The following is a 16,246-nucleotide window of genomic DNA, read 5'->3' on the forward strand; positions in this document are numbered from 1 at the left end:
TGAGGATTGGCAGAATGCATGCATAGTGCCATTGTACAAAGGCAAAGGGGATAAGAGTGAGTGCTCAAATTACAGAGGTATAAGTTTGTTGAGCATTCCTGGTAAATTATATGGGAGGGTATTGATTGAGAGGGTGAAGGCATGTACAGAGCATCAGACTGGGGAAGAGCAGTGTGGTTTCAGAAGTGGTAGAGGATGTGTGGATGAGGTGTTTGCTCTGAAAAATGTATGTGAGAAATACTTAGAAAAGCAAATGGATTTGTATGTAGTATTTATGGATCTGGAGAAGGCATATGATAGAGTTGATAGAGATGCTCTGTGGAAGGTATTAAGAATATATGGTGTGGGAGGCAAGTTGTTAGAAGCAGTGAAAAGTTTTTATCAAGGATGTAAGGCATGTGTACGTGTAGGAAGAGAGGAAAGTGATTGGTTCTCAGTGAATGTAGGTTTGCAGCAGGGGTGTGTAATGTCTCCATGGTTGTTTAATTTGTTTATGGATGGGGTTGTTAGGGAGGTGAATGCAAGAGTTTTGGAAAGAGGGGCAAGTATGAAGTCTGTTGTGGATGAGAGAGCTTGGGAAGTGAGTCAGTTGTTGTTCGCTGATGATACAGCGCTGGTGGCTGATTTATGTGAGAAACTGCAGAAGCTGGTGACTGAGTTTGGTAAAGTGTGTGAAAGAAGAAAGTAAAGAGTAAAAGTGAATAAGAGCAAGGTTATTAGGTACAGTAGGGTTGAGGGTCAAGTCAGTTGGGAGGTAAGTTTGAATGGAGCAAAACTGGAGGAAGTAAAGTGTTTTAGATATCTGGGAGTGGATCTGGCAGCGGATGGAACCATGGAAGCGGAAGTGAATCATAGGGTGGGGGAGGGGGCGAAAATCCTGGTAGCCTTGAAGAATGTGTGGAAGTCAAGAACATTATCTCGGAAAGGAAAAATGGGTATATTTGAAGGAATAGTGGTTCCAACATTGTTGTATGGTTGCGAGGCGTGGGCTATGGATAGAGTTGTGCGCAGGAGGGTTGATGTGCTGGAAATGAGATGTTTGAGGACAATGTGTGGTGTGAGGTGGTTTGATCGAGTAAGTAACGTAAGGGTAAGAGAGATGTGTGGAAATAAAAAGAGCGTGGTTGAGAGAGCAGAAGAGGATGTTTTGAAATGGTTTGGTCACATGGAGAGAATGAGTGAGGAAAGATTGACCAAGAGGATATATGTGTCGGAGGTGGAGGGAACGAGGAGGAGTGGGAGACCAAATTTTAGGTGGAAAGATGGAGTGAAAAAGATTTTGTGTGATCGGTGCCTGAACATGCAGGAGGGTGAAAGGAGGGCAAGGAATAGAGTGAATTGGATCGATGTGGTATACTGGGGTTGACGTGCTGTCAGTGGATTGAATCAAGGCATTTGAAGCGTCTGGGGTAAACCATGGAAAGCTGTGTAGGTATGTATATTTGCGTGTGTGGACGTATGTATATACATGTGGATTGGGGTGGGTTGGACCATTTCTTTCATCTGTTTCCTTGCGCTACCTCGCAAACACGGGAGACAGCGACGAAGCAAAAATGTGTGGTGAGGTGGCGATGGGAATGAATAAAGGCAGGCAGTGTGAATTGTGTGCATGGGTATATATGTATGTGTCTGTGTGTGTATATATATGTGTACATTGAGATGTATGGGTGTGTAGGTTTGCGTGTGTGGACGTTTGTGTATATACATGTGTATGGGGGAGGGTTGGGCCATTTGTTTCTTCTGTTTCCTTGTGCTACCTCGCAAATGCAGGAGACAGCAACAAAGCAAAATAAAAAATAAAAACAATATATATATATATATATATATATATATATATATATATATATATATATATATATTATTTATTATATTTTATTTTGCATTGTCGCTGTCTCCCGCGTTAGCGAGGTAGCGCAAGCAAACAGACAAAAGAATGGCCCAACCCACCCACATACACATGTATATACATACACGTCCACACACGCAAATATACATACCTATACATCTCAATGTACACATATCCATACACACGCAGACATATACATATATACACATGTACATAATTCATACTGTCTGCCCTTATTAATTCCCATCGCCACCTCGCCACACATAGAATAATAACCCCCTCCCCCTCATGTGTGTGAAGTAGCACTAGGAAAAGACAGCAAAGGCCCCATTCGTTCACACTCAGTCTCTAGCTGTCATGTAATAATGCACCGAAACCACAGCTCCCTTTCCACATCCAGGCCCCACACAACTTTCCATGGTTTACCCCAGACGCTTCACATGCTCTGGTTCAATCCATTGACAGCACGTTGACCCCGGTATACCACATCATTCCAATTCACTCTATTCCTTGCACGCCTTTCACCCTCCTGCATGTTCAGGCCCCGATCACTCAAAATCTTTTTCACTCTATCTTTCCACCTCCAATTTGGTCTCCCACTTCTCCTCGTTCCCTCCACCTCTGACACATGTATCCTCTTCGTCAATCTTTCCTCCCTCATTCTCTCCATGTGACCAAACTATTTCAAAACACCCTCTTCTGCTCTCTCAACCACACTCTTTTTATTTCCACACATCTCTCTTACCCTTCCATTACTTACTCGATTAAACCACCTCACACCACATATTGTCCTCAAACATCTTATTTCCAGCACATCCACCGTCCTGCGCACAGCTCTATCCATAGCCCATGCCTCGCAGCCAATACAACATTGTTGGAACCACTATTCCTTTAAACATACCCATTTTTGCTTTTCTAGATAATGTTCTCAACTTCCAAACATTCTTCAAGGCTCCCAGAATTATCGCCCCCTTCCCCACCCTATGATTCACTTCCGCTTCCATGGTTCCATCCGCTGCCAAATCCACTCCCAGATATCTAAAACACTTCACTTCCTCCAGTTTTTCTCCATTTAAACTTACCTCCCAATTGAATTGTCCCTCAACTCGACTGTACCTAATAACCTTGCTCTTATTCACATTTACTCTTAACTTTGCATTCAAATCACCCATCACTATAACCTGGTCTCGTGCATCAAAACTACTAACACACTCACTCAGCTGCTCCCAAAACACATGCCTCTCATGATCTTTCTTCTCATGCCCAGGTGCATATGCATCAATAATCACCCATCTCTCTCCATCCACTTTCAGTTTTACCCATATCAATCTTGAGTTTACTTTCTTAAACTCTATCACATACTCCCACCACTCCTGTTTCAGGAGTAGTGCTACTCCTTCCCTTGCTCTTATCCTCTCACTAACCCCTGACTTTACTCCCAAGACATTCCCAAACCACTCTTCCCCTTTACCCTTGAGCTTTGCTTCTCTCAGAGCCAAAACATCCAGGTTCTATTTCTCAAACATACTACCTATCTCTCCTTTTTTCTCATCTTGGTTACATCCACACACATTTAGACACCCCAATCTGAGCCTTCGAGGAGGATGAGCACTTCCCGCCTGACTCCTTCTGTTTCCCCTTTTAGAAAGTTAAAATACAAGGAGGGGAGGGTTCTTAGTCCCCCGCTCCCTGTCCACTTTAGTCGCCTTCTACGACACGTGAGGAATGCGTGGGAAGTATTCTTTCTCCCCTATCCCCAGGGATATATATATACATTTATTTATTTATGTAATTTACTTTGTCGCTGTCTCCCATGTTAGCGAGGTAGCGCAAGGAAACAGACGAAAGAATGGCCCAACCCACCCACACACACATGTATATACATATACGTCCACACGCAAATATACATACCTATACATCTCAACATATACATATATATACATACACATATACATATACAGACTTCTACATAATTCATAGTCTGTCTCTATTCATTCCCATCGCCACCGTGTCACACAAGAAATAAAAACCCCCTCCCCCCGCATATGGAGGAAGTAGCGCTAGGAAAAGACAACAAGGGCCACATTCGTTCACACTCAGTCTCTATCTGTCATGTAATAATGCACCGAAACCACAGCTCCCTTTCTACATCCAGTCCCCACAGAACTTTTCATGGTTTACCCAGACACTTCACATTCCCTGGTTCAATCTATTGACAGCACGTCGACCCCGGTACACCACATCGTCCCAATTCACTCTATTCCTTGCACGCCTTTCACCCTCCTGCATGTTCAGGCCCCGATCACACAAAATCTTTTTCACTCCATCTTTCCACCTCCAATTTGGTCTCCCTCTTCTCCTTGCTCCCTCCACCTCTGACACATATATCCACTTGGTCAATCTTTCCTCGCTCATTCTCTCCATGTGACCAAACCATTTCAAAACACCCTCTTCTGCCCTCTCAGCCACACTCATTTTATTACCACACATCTCTCTTACCCTTCCATTACTTACTCGATCAAACCACCTCACACCACATGTTGTCCTCAAACATCTTATTTCCAGCACATCCACCCTCCTGTGCACAACTCTCTCCATAGCCCATGCCTCGCAACCATACAACATTGTTGGAACCAGTATTCCTTCAAACATACCCATTTTTGCTTTCTGAGATAATGTTCTTGACTTCCACACATTCTTCAAGGCTCCCAGAATTATCGCCCCCTTCCCCACCCTATGATTCACTTCGGCTTCCATGGTTCCATCCGCTGCCAAATCCACTCCCGGATATCTAAAACACTTCACTTCCTCCAATTTTTCTCCAATCACTTTCCTCTCTTCCTACTCCTACACATGCCTTACATCCTCGATAAAAACTTTTCATTACTTGTACCAACTTCCCTCTCACACCATATACTCTTAATACCTTCCATAGAGCATCTCTGCCATATGCCTTCTCCAGATCCATAGATCCTACTTACAAATCCATTTGTTTTTGTAAGTATTTCTCGTATACATTCTTCAAAGCAAACACCTGATCCACACATCCTCTACCACTTCTGAAACCGCACTGCTCGTTCTGTACATGCCTTCACCCTCTCAATCAATACCCTCCCATATAATTTCCCAGGAATTCTCAATAATCTTATACCTCTGTAATTTGAACACTCACCTTTATCCCCTTTCCCTTTGTATAATGGCACTGTGCATGCATTCTGCCAATCCTCAGGCACTTCACTATGAGCCATACATACATTAAGTATCCTTAACAACCAGTCAACAACACAGTCACCCTGTTTTTTGATAAATTCCACTGCAATACCATCCAAACCTGCCACCTTACCAGCTTTCATCTTACGCGAAGCTTTCACTACCTCTTCTCTGTTTGCCAAATCATTCTCCCTAACCCTCTCACTTCGCACACCACCTCGACCAAAACACCCTATATCTGCCACCCTCTCATCTAACACATTCAACAAACCTTCAAAATACTCAATCCATATCCTTCTCACATCACCATTACTTGTAATTACCTCCCCATTAGCCCCCTTCACTGATGTTCCCATTTGTTATCTTGTCTTACACACTTTACCTCCTTCCAAAACATCCTTTTAATCTCCCTAGAATTTAATGATGCTCTCACCCCAACTCTCACTGGCCTCTTTTTCACCTCTTTTTCCTTTCCCATGACCTCCTGCCTCTTTCTTTTTTACATCCCCCTGTCATTTGCACTATACCATGCAAAAATTGTCCAAATGCCTCTCTCTTCTCTTTCACTAATAATCTTACTTCATCCCACCACTCACTACCCTTTCTAATCTGCCCACCTCCTACACTTCTCATGCCACAAGCAGCTTTTGTGCAAGCCAACTTTACATCCCTAAATACATCCCATTCCTCCCCACTCCCCTTACGTCCTTTTCTCTCACCTTTTTCCATTCTGCACTAAGTCTCTCCTGGTACATCCTCACATAAGTCTCCTTCCCAAGCTCACTTACTCTCACCACTCTCTTCACCCCAACATTCTCTCTTCTCTTCTGAAAACCTCTACAAATCTTCTCCTTCGCCTCCACAAGATAATGATCAGACATCCCTCCAGTTGCACCTCTCAGCACATTAACATCCAAAAGTCTCTCTTTCACATGCAATCCAATAATGCTCTCTGGCCATCTTTCCTACTTACATACGTATACTTATATATATCTCTTTTTAAACCAGTTATTCCCAATCACCAGTAATTTTTCAGTAATTTCCATTTTCAACACTGAACACCCCAAGTACACCAGTTATTCCCTAAACTGCCACATTACTCACCATTGCATTCAAATCACCAGTCACTATAACCCGGTCTCACGCATCAAAACTGTTAACACACTCACTCATCTGCTCCCAAAATACTTGCCTCTCATGATCTTTCTTCTCATGCCCAGGTGCAAAAGTCCCAATAATCACCCATCTCTCTCCATCCACTTTCAGTTTTACCCATATCAATCTAGAGTTTACTTTCTTACACTCTATCACATACTCCTACCACTCCTGTTTCAAGAGAAGTGGTACTCCTTCCCTTGCTCTTGTCCTCTCACCAACCCCTGACTTTACTCCCAAAACATTCCCAAACCACTCTTCCCCTTTACCCTTGAGCTTCGTTTCACTCAGAGGCAAAATATCGAGATTCCTTTCCTCAAACATACTACCTATCTCTCTATTTTTCTCATCTCAGTTACTCCCACTCACATTTAGACACCACACTCTTAGCCTTCGAGAAGCATGAGCACTCCCCACATGACTCCTTCTATTTCCCCTTTTAGAAAGTTAAAATGAATGGAGGGAAGGGTTTCTAACCCCCTGCTCTCATCCCCTTTAGTCACATTCTGCAACACAAGAGGAATGTGTGGTAAGTATTCTCTCTCCCCTATCCCCAAGGATAGGGGATAAATGAATAAATAAATAAAATTTTATCATGTTATTTTCCTTTGTTGCTGTCTCCTGCGTTAGCGAGGTAGCGCAAGGAAACAGACGAAAGAATGGCCCAACCCACCCTCATACACATGTATATACGTACACGTCCACACACGCAAAATATACATACCTATACATCTCACTGTACACATATATATACACACACAGACATATACATATATACACATGTACATAATTCATACTGTCTGCCTTTATTTATTCCCATCGCCACCGCACCACACATGGAATAACAACCCTCTCTCCCCTCATGTGTGCGAGGTAGCGCTAGGAAAAGACAACAAAGAACCCATTTGTTCACACTCAGTCTCTAGCTGTCAAGTAATAATGCACCGAAAGCACAGCTCCCTTTCCACATCCAGGCCCCAGACACTTCACATTCCCTGGTTCAATCCATTGACAGCACGTCGACCCCAGTATACCACATCGTTCCAATTCACTCTATTCCTTGCACACCTTTCACCCTCCTGCATGTTCAGGCCCCGATCACTCAAAATCTTTTTCACTCCATCTTTCCACCTCAATTTGGTCTCCCACTTCTCTTTGTTCCCTCCACCTCTGACACATATATCCTCTTGGTCAATCTTTCCTCACTCATTCTCTCCCTGTGATAAAACCATTTCAAAACACCCTCTTCTGCTCTCTCAACCACACTCTTTTTATTTCCACACATCTCTCTTACCCTTACATTACTTACTTGATCAAACCACCTCACTCCACATATTGTCCTCAAACATCTCATTTCCAGCACATCCACCCTCCTGCGCACAACTCTATCCATAACCCACGCCTCGCAGCCATACAACATTGTTGGAACCACTATTCCTTCAAACATACCCATTTTGCTTTCTGCGATAATGTTCTCGACCTCCAAACATTCTTCAAGGCTCCCAGAATTTTTGCCCCCTCCCCCACCCTATGATTCACTTCCGCTTCCATGGTTTCATCCGCTGCCAGATCCACTCCCAGATATCTAAAACACTTTACTTCCTCCAGTTTTTCTCCATTCAAACTTACCTCCCAATTGACTTGACCCTCAACCCTACTGTACCTAATAACCTTGCTCTTATTCATATTTACTCTTAACTTTCTTCTTTCACACACTTTACCAAACTCAGTCACCAGCTTCTGCAGTTTCTCACATGAATCAGCCACCAGTGCTGTATCATCAGCGAACAACAACTGACTCACTACCCAAGCTCTCTCATCCACAACAGACTGCATACTTGCCCCTTTTCCAAAACTCCTGCATTCACCTCCCTAACAACCCCATCCATAAACAAATTAAACAACCATGGAGACATCACACACCCCTGCCGCAAACCTACATTCACTGAGAACCAATCACTTTCCTCTCTTCCTACACGTACACATGCCTTACATCCTCGATAAAAACTTTTCACTGCTTCTAACAACTTGCCTCCCACACCATATATTCTTAATACCTTCCACAGAGCATTTCTATCAACTCCATCATATGCCTTCTCCAGATCCATAAATGCTACATACAAATCCATTTGCTTTTCTAAGTATTTCTCACATACATTCTTCAAAGCAAACACCTGATCCACACATCCTCTACCACTTCTGAAACCACACTGCTCTTCCCCAATCTGATGCTCTGTACATGCCTTCACCCTCTCAATCAATACCCTCCCATATAATTTACAAGGAATACTCAACGAATTTATACGTCTGTAATTTGAGCACTCACTCTTATCCCCTTTGCCTTTGTACAATGGCACTATGCAAGCATTCCACCAATCCTCAGGCACCTCACGATGAATCATACAAACATTAAATAACCTTACCAACCAGTCAACAATACAGTCACCCCCTTTTTTAATAAATTCCACTGCAATACCATCCAAACCTACTGCCTTGCCGGCTTTCATCTTCCGCAAAGCTTTTACTACCTCTTCTCTGTTTACCAAATCATTTTCCCTAACCCTCTCACTTTGCACACCACCTCGACCAAAACACCCTATATCTGCCACTCTATCATCAAACACATTCAACACACCTTCAAAATACTCACTCCATCTTCTCACATCACCACTACTTGTTATCATCTCCCCATTTGCCCCCTTCACTGAAGTTCCCATTTGCTCCCATGTCTTACGCACTTTATTTACCTCCTTCCAGAACATCTTTTTATTCTCCCTAAAATTTAATAATACTCTCTCACCCCAACTCTCATTTCCCCTGTTTTTCACCTCTTGCACCTTTCTCTTGATCTCCTGCCTCTTTCTTTTATACATCTCCCACTCATTTGCATTTTTTCCCAGCAAAAATCGTCCAAATGCCTCTCTCTTCTCTTTCACTAATAATCTTACTTCTTCATCCCACCACTCACTACCCTTTCTAATCAACCCACCTCCCACGCTTCTCATGCTACAAGCATCTTTTACGCAAGCCATCACTGCTTCCCTAAATATATCACATTCCTCCCCCACTCCCCTTACCTCCTTTGTTCTCACCTTTTTCCATTCTTTACTCAGTCTCTCCTGGTACTTCCTCACACAAGTCTCCTTCCCAAGCTCACTTACTCTCACCACTCTCTTTAGCCCAACATTCTCTCTTCTTTTCTGAAAATCCCTACAAATCTTCACCTTCGCCTCCACAAGATAATGATCAGACATCCCTCCAGTTGCACCTCTCAGCACATTAACATCCAAAAGTCTCTCTTTCGCGCGCCTATCAGTTAACACGTAATCCAATAATGCTCTCTGGCCATCTCTCCTACTTTCATACGTATACTTATGTATATCTAGCTTTTTAAACCAGGCATTCCCAATCACCAGTCCTTTTTCAGCACAGAAATCTACAAGCTCTTCACCATTTCCATTTACAACACTGAACACCCCATGTATACCAATTATTCCCTCAACTGCCACATTACTCACCTTTGCATTCAAATCACCCATCACTATAACCTGGTCTTGTGCATCAAAACCACTAACACACTCATTCAGCTGCTCCCAAAACACTTGCCTCTCATGATCTTTCTTCTCATGCCCAGGTGCATATGCACCAATAATCACCCATCTCTCCCCATCAACTTTCAGTTTTACCCATATCAATCTAGAATTTACTTTCTTACACTCTATCACATACTCCCACAACTCCTGTTTCAGGAGTAGTGCTACTCCTTCCCTTGCTCTTGTCCTCTCACTAACCCCTGACTTTACTCCCAAGACATTCCCAAACCACTCCTCCCCTTTACCCTTGAGCTTCGTTTCACTCAGAGCCAAAACATCCAGGTTCTATTTCTCAAACATACTACCCATCTCTCCTTTTTTCTCATCTTGGTTACATCTACACTCATTTAGACACCCCAATCTGAGCCTTCGAGGAGGATGAGCACTCCCTGCGTGACTCGTTCTTCTGTTTCCCCTTTTAGAAAGTTAAAATACAAAGAGGGGAGGGTTTCTGGCCCCCCGCTCCCGGCCCCTTTAGTCGCCTTCTACGACACGTGAGGAATGCGTGGGAAGTATTCTTTCTCCCCTATCCCCAGGGATATATCCCCGATCACTCAAAATCTTTTTCACTCCATCTTTCCACCTCCAATTTGGTCTCCCACTTCTCCTCGTTCCCTCCCTCCGACACATATATCCTCTTGGTAAATCTTTCCTCACTCATTCTCTCCATGTGCCCAAACCATTTCAAAACACCCTCTTCTGCTCTCTCAACCATGCTCTTTTTATTTCCACACATCTCTCTTACCCTTACATTACTTACTCGATCAAACCACCTCAAACCTACACATTGTCCTCAAACATCTCATTTCCAGCACATCCACCCTCCTGCACACAGCTCTATCCATAACCCATGCCTCGCAACCATACAACATTGTTGGAACCACTATTCCTTCAAACATACCCATTTTTGCTTTCCGAGATAATGTTCTCGACTTCCACACATTCTTCAAGGCCCCCAGGATTTTCGCCCCCTCCCCCACCCTATGATTCGCTTCCGCTTCCATGGTTCCATCCGCTGCCAGATCCACTCCCAGATATCTAAAACACTTTACTTCCTCCAGTTTTTCTCCATTCAAACTTACCTCCCAATTGATTTGACCCTCAACCCTACTGTACCTAATGACCTTGCTCTTATTCACATTTACTCTTAACTTTCTTCTTTCACACACTTTACCAAACTCAGTCACCAGCTTCTGCAGTTTCTCACATGAATCAGCCACCAGCGCTGTATCATCAGCGAACAACAACTGCCTCACTTCCAAGCTCTCTCATCGCCAACAGATTGCATACTTGGCCCCTCTTTCGAAAACTCTTGCATTCACCTCCCTAACAACCCCATCCATCGATATGGTATACCGTGGTTGACGTGTTGTTAGTGGATTGAATCAGGGCATGTGAAGCGTCTGGGGTAAACCATGGAAAGTTGTGTGGGGCCTGGATGTGGAAAGGGAGCTGTGGTTTCGGGCATTATTGCATGACAGCTAGAGACTGAGTGTGAGCGAATGGGGCCTTTGTTGTCTTTTCCTAGCGCTACCTCGCACACATGAGGGGGGAGGGGGATGGTATTCCATGTGTGGCGAGGTGGCGATGGGAATGAATAAAGGCAGACAGTGTGAATTGTGTGCAGGGGTATGTATGTATGTGTCTGTGTGTGTATATATATGTGTACATTGAGATGTATAGGTATGTATATTTGCATGTGTGGACGTGTATGTATATACATGTGTATGGGGGTGGGTTGGGCCATTTCTTTCGTCTGTTTCCTTGTGCTACCTCGCAAACGTGGGAGACAGCGACAAAGCAAAATAAATGATTATGTATATATATATATATATATATATATACATATGTGAATGTAGGTTTGCGGCAGGTGTGTGTGATGTCTCTATGATTGTTTAATTTGTTTATGGATGGGGTTGTTAGGGAGGTGAATGCAAGAGTTTTGGAAAGAGGGGCAAGTATGAAGTCTGTTGGGGATGAGAGAGCTTGGGAAGTGAGTCAGTTGTTGTTCGCTGATGATACAGTGCTGGTGGCTGATTCATGTGAGAAACTGCAGAAGCTGGTGACTGAGTTTGGTAAAGTGTGTGAAAGAAGAAAGTTAAGAGTAAATGTGAATAAGAGCAAGGTTATTAGGTACAGTAGGGTTGAGGGTCAAGTCAATTGGGAGGTAAGTTTGAATGTAGAATAACTGGAGGAAGTAAAGTGTTTTAGATATCTGGAAGTGGATCTGGCAGCGTATGGAACCATGGAAGCGGAAGCGGATCATAGGGTGGGGGAGGGGGCGAAAATTCTGGGGGCCTTGAAGAATGTGTTGAAGTCGAGAACATTATCTCGGAAAGCAAAAATGGGTATGTTTGAAGGAATAGTGGTTCCAACAATGTTGTATGGTTGCGAGGCGTGGGCTATGGATAGAGTTGTTCGCAGGAGGATGGATGTGCTGGAAATGAGATGTTTGAGGACATTGTGTGGTGTGAGGTGGTTTGATCGAGTAAGTAACGTAAGGGTAAGAGAGATGTGTGGAAATAAAAAGAGCGTGGTTGAGAGAGCAGAAGAGGGTGTTTTGAAATGGTTTGGGCACATGGAGAGGATGAGTGAGGAAAGATTGACCAAGAGAATATATGTGTCGGAGGTGGAGGGAGCGAGGAGAAGAGGGAGACCAAATTGGAGGTGGAAAGATGGAGTGAAAAAGATTTTGTGTGATCGGGGCCTGAACATGCAGGAGGGTGAAAGGAGGGCAAGGAATAGAGTGAATTGGATCGATGTGGTATACCGGGGTTGACGTGCTGTCAGTGGATTGAATCAGGGCATGTGAAGCGTCTGGAGTAAACCATGGAAAGCTGTGTAGGTATGTATATTTGCGTGTGTGGACGTATGTATATACATGTGTATGGGGGTGGGTTGGGCCATTTCTTTTGTCTGTTTCCTTGCGCTACCTCGCAAACGCGGGAGACAGCGACAAAGCAACAAAAAAAAAAAAAATGTTGAGGTTGTACTGTTATTGAAAGAACCTAAATGGAAAGAATGATTTAGTTGCACCTAAGATGATTAGATTAGTAGCCAGAGTTGGGTAGGATAAGGCTTTAGGAGAGACTCCATGAAAGTTACAAGACCAGAAGAAGGAAATGTGTGAATAAATTGAGTTTGGAAGAAAATATAATGGTTTCATGGTACTGTGCCTTTTTTTTTCTAGAGGGCTTTTTGTATAAGACTGCTGCAAAGTGAGATAGAGCATATTTGATATGGATAGTGAGTATTTCACTTCTCATAGGGCTAAAGGTAAAGGCTTTAGCTTTCCTGACAAAAATATGTAGATTTCTATGATAAATTTTCCGAGCAATGCTCTTGAGTACTTTGCTTTTAGAGTGGTTTGTATAATGATTGAGAATTTTCTATGAAATGTATTTTTTTTATTTCAGCTTAGGATTATTATGATAAAAGTAGACAAAGCTAAAGCATATAAGTTGAAACATATTCATGTATAAAGAAATACTTTATTCTCTTTAGGAAATTGTTGGAGATGTTGGTGGTAAGGTTCACACTGGAAGGAGTCGTAATGATCAAGTGGCTGTTGACAAGAGGCTATGGCTTCGTGAGCATATAACGCTTCTTGTACCTCACCTTACTAAACTGATTAAGGTAATGTTATTCTATTAAAATTTTGTAGTTTGTGTCAAAAAATGATTCTTATGTTAATGCTTATGCTACAATCTCCACAATAAACTCACGACGGTTACCATTTGAAATAAGGCTTCATGCATTATCTTTTATTTGTGAAACAAATCATATTACTTGCATATAGCAGGTATATTGTATTTCTTGCAGCAATGTACAGTCTTAAAAGTCAGCTAAACATGATTTGCCACCTGAGTTACCAATCAGACATCCCTTCAGTTGCACCTCTCAGCACGTTAACATCCAAAAGTCTATCTTTCGCGCACCTATCAATTAACACATAATCCAGTAACGCTCACTGGCCATCTCTCCTACTTACATACGTATACTTATGTATATCTCTCTTTTTAAACCAGGTATTCCCAATCGCCAGTCCTTTTTCAACACATAGATCTACAAGCTCTTCACCATTTCCATTTACAACACTGAGCACCCCATGTACTCCAATTATTCCCTCAACTGCCATGTTACTCACCTTTGCATTCAAATCACTCATCACTATACATATATATGTATTTATTTATTTATTTATTTTGCTTTGTCACTGTCTCCCGCGTTTGTGAGGTAGTGCAAGGAAACAGAAGAAAGAAATGGCCCAACCCACCCCTATACACATGTATATACACACACGTCCACACACGCAAATATACATACTTATACATCTCAGTGTACACATATATATACACACACAGACACTTACATATATACTGTCTGCCTATATTCATTCCCATCGCCACCCCACCACACATGAAATAACAATCCCCTCCCCCCTCATGTGTGCGAGGTAGCGCTAGGAAGACAACAAAGGCCCCATTCCTTCACACTCAAAGTCTAGCTGTCATGTAATAATGAGCCGAAAACACAGCTCCCTTTCCACATCCAGGCCCCACAGAACATTCCATGGTTTACCCCAGATGCTTCACGTGCCCTGGTCCAATCCATTGACAGCACGTTGACCCCAGTATACCACATCGTTCCAATTCACTCTACTCCTTGCACGCCTTTCACCCTCCTGCATGTTCAGGCCCCGATCACTGAAAATTTTTTTCACTCCATCTTTCCACCTCCAATTAGGTCTCCCACTTCTCCTCGTTCCCTCCACCTCAGACACATATATCCTCTTGGTCAATCTTTCCTCACTCATTCTCTCCATGTGACCAAACCATTTCAAAACACCCTCTTCTGCTCTCTCAACCACACTCTTTTTATCGCCACACATCTCTCTTACCCTTACATTACTTACTCGATCAAACCACCTCACACCACATATTGTCCTCAAACATCTCATTTCCAGCACATCCACCCTCCTGCGCACAACTCTATCCATAGCCCACGCCTCGCAACCATACAACATTGTTGGAACCACTATTCCTTCAAACATACCCATTTTTCCTTTCCGAGATAATGTTCTCGACTTCCACACATTCTCCAAGGTTCCCAGAATTTTTGCCCCCTTCCCCACCCTATGATTCACTTCCGCTTCCATGGTTCCATCCGCTGCCAAATCCACTCCTAGATATCTAACACACTTCACTTCCTCCAGTTTTTCTCCATTCAAACTTACCTCCCAATTGACTTGACCCTCAACCCTACTGTACGTAATAACCTTGCTCTTATTCACATTTACTCTCAACTTTCTTATTTCACAAACTTTACTAAACTCAGTCACCAGCTTCTGCAGTTTCTCACATGAATCAGCCACCAGCGCTGTATCATCAGCGAACAACAACTGACTCACTTCCCAAGCTCTCTCATCCACAACAGACTGCATACTTGCCCCTCTTTCGAAAACTCTTGCATTCACCTCCCTAACAATCCCATCCATAGACAAATTAAACAAGCATGGAGACATCACACACCTCTGCTGCAAACTACATTCACTGAGAACCAACCACTTTCCTCTCTTCCTACACGTACACATGCCTTACATCTCGATAAAAACTTTTCACTCTTCTAACAACTTGCCTCCCACACCATATATTCTTAATACCCTCCTCAGAGCATCTCTCTCAACTCTATCATATGCCTTCTCCAGATCCATAAATGCTACGTACATATCCATTTACTTTTCTAAGTATTTCTCACATACATTCTTCAAAGCAAACACCTGATCCACACCTGAAACCACACTGCTCTTCCCCAATCTGATGCTTTGTACATGCCTTCACCCTCTCAATCAATACCCTCCCATATAATTTACCAGGAATACTCAACAAACTTATATCTCTGTGATTTGAGCACTCACTTTTATCCCCTTTGCCTTTGTACATTGGCACTATGCAAGCATTTTGCCAATCCTCAGGCACCTCACCATGAATCATACATACATTGAATAACCTTACTAGCCAATCAACAATAGTCACCTCCTTTTCTGATAAATTCCACTTCAATACCATCCAAACCTACTGCCTTGCTGGCTTTCATCTTCCGCAAAGCTTTTACTACCTCTTCTCTGTTTACCAAATCATTTTCCCATATCCTCTCACTTTCCACACCACCTCGACCAAAACACCCTATATCTGCCACTCTATCATCAAACACATTCAACAAACCTTTAAAATACTCACTCCATCTCCTCACATCACCACTACTTGTTATCACCCCCCCACTGGCCCCCTTCACTGAAGTTCCCATTTGCTCCCTTGTCTTACGCACTTTATTTACCTCTTTCCAGAATATCTTTTTATTCCCCCTAAAATTTTATGATACTCTCTCACCCCAAGTCTCATTTGCCCTCTTTTTCACCTCTTGCACTTTTCTCTTGACCTCC

The 16,246-nt window shown here is 43.0% G+C and overlaps 1 protein-coding gene across 7 annotated transcripts in view; it reads left to right on the forward strand.

Annotated features, from left to right (window-relative positions):
• Argl (Argininosuccinate lyase) overlaps positions 1-16,246 on the forward strand; it is a 245,540-nt gene that overhangs the window by 132,078 nt on the left and 97,216 nt on the right. For all 7 annotated transcript variants that reach the window (XM_071693764.1, XM_071693774.1, XM_071693805.1 and 4 more), the window contains one exon: positions 13,309-13,440. In XM_071693764.1, the coding sequence (XP_071549865.1) occupies positions 13,309-13,440 (132 nt within the window). The remainder of the gene's footprint in view (positions 1-13,308; positions 13,441-16,246) is intronic.

Source organism: Panulirus ornatus, chromosome 4, assembly GCF_036320965.1.
Source record: "Panulirus ornatus isolate Po-2019 chromosome 4, ASM3632096v1, whole genome shotgun sequence".
Lineage (NCBI taxonomy): Eukaryota > Metazoa > Arthropoda > Malacostraca > Decapoda > Palinuridae > Panulirus > Panulirus ornatus.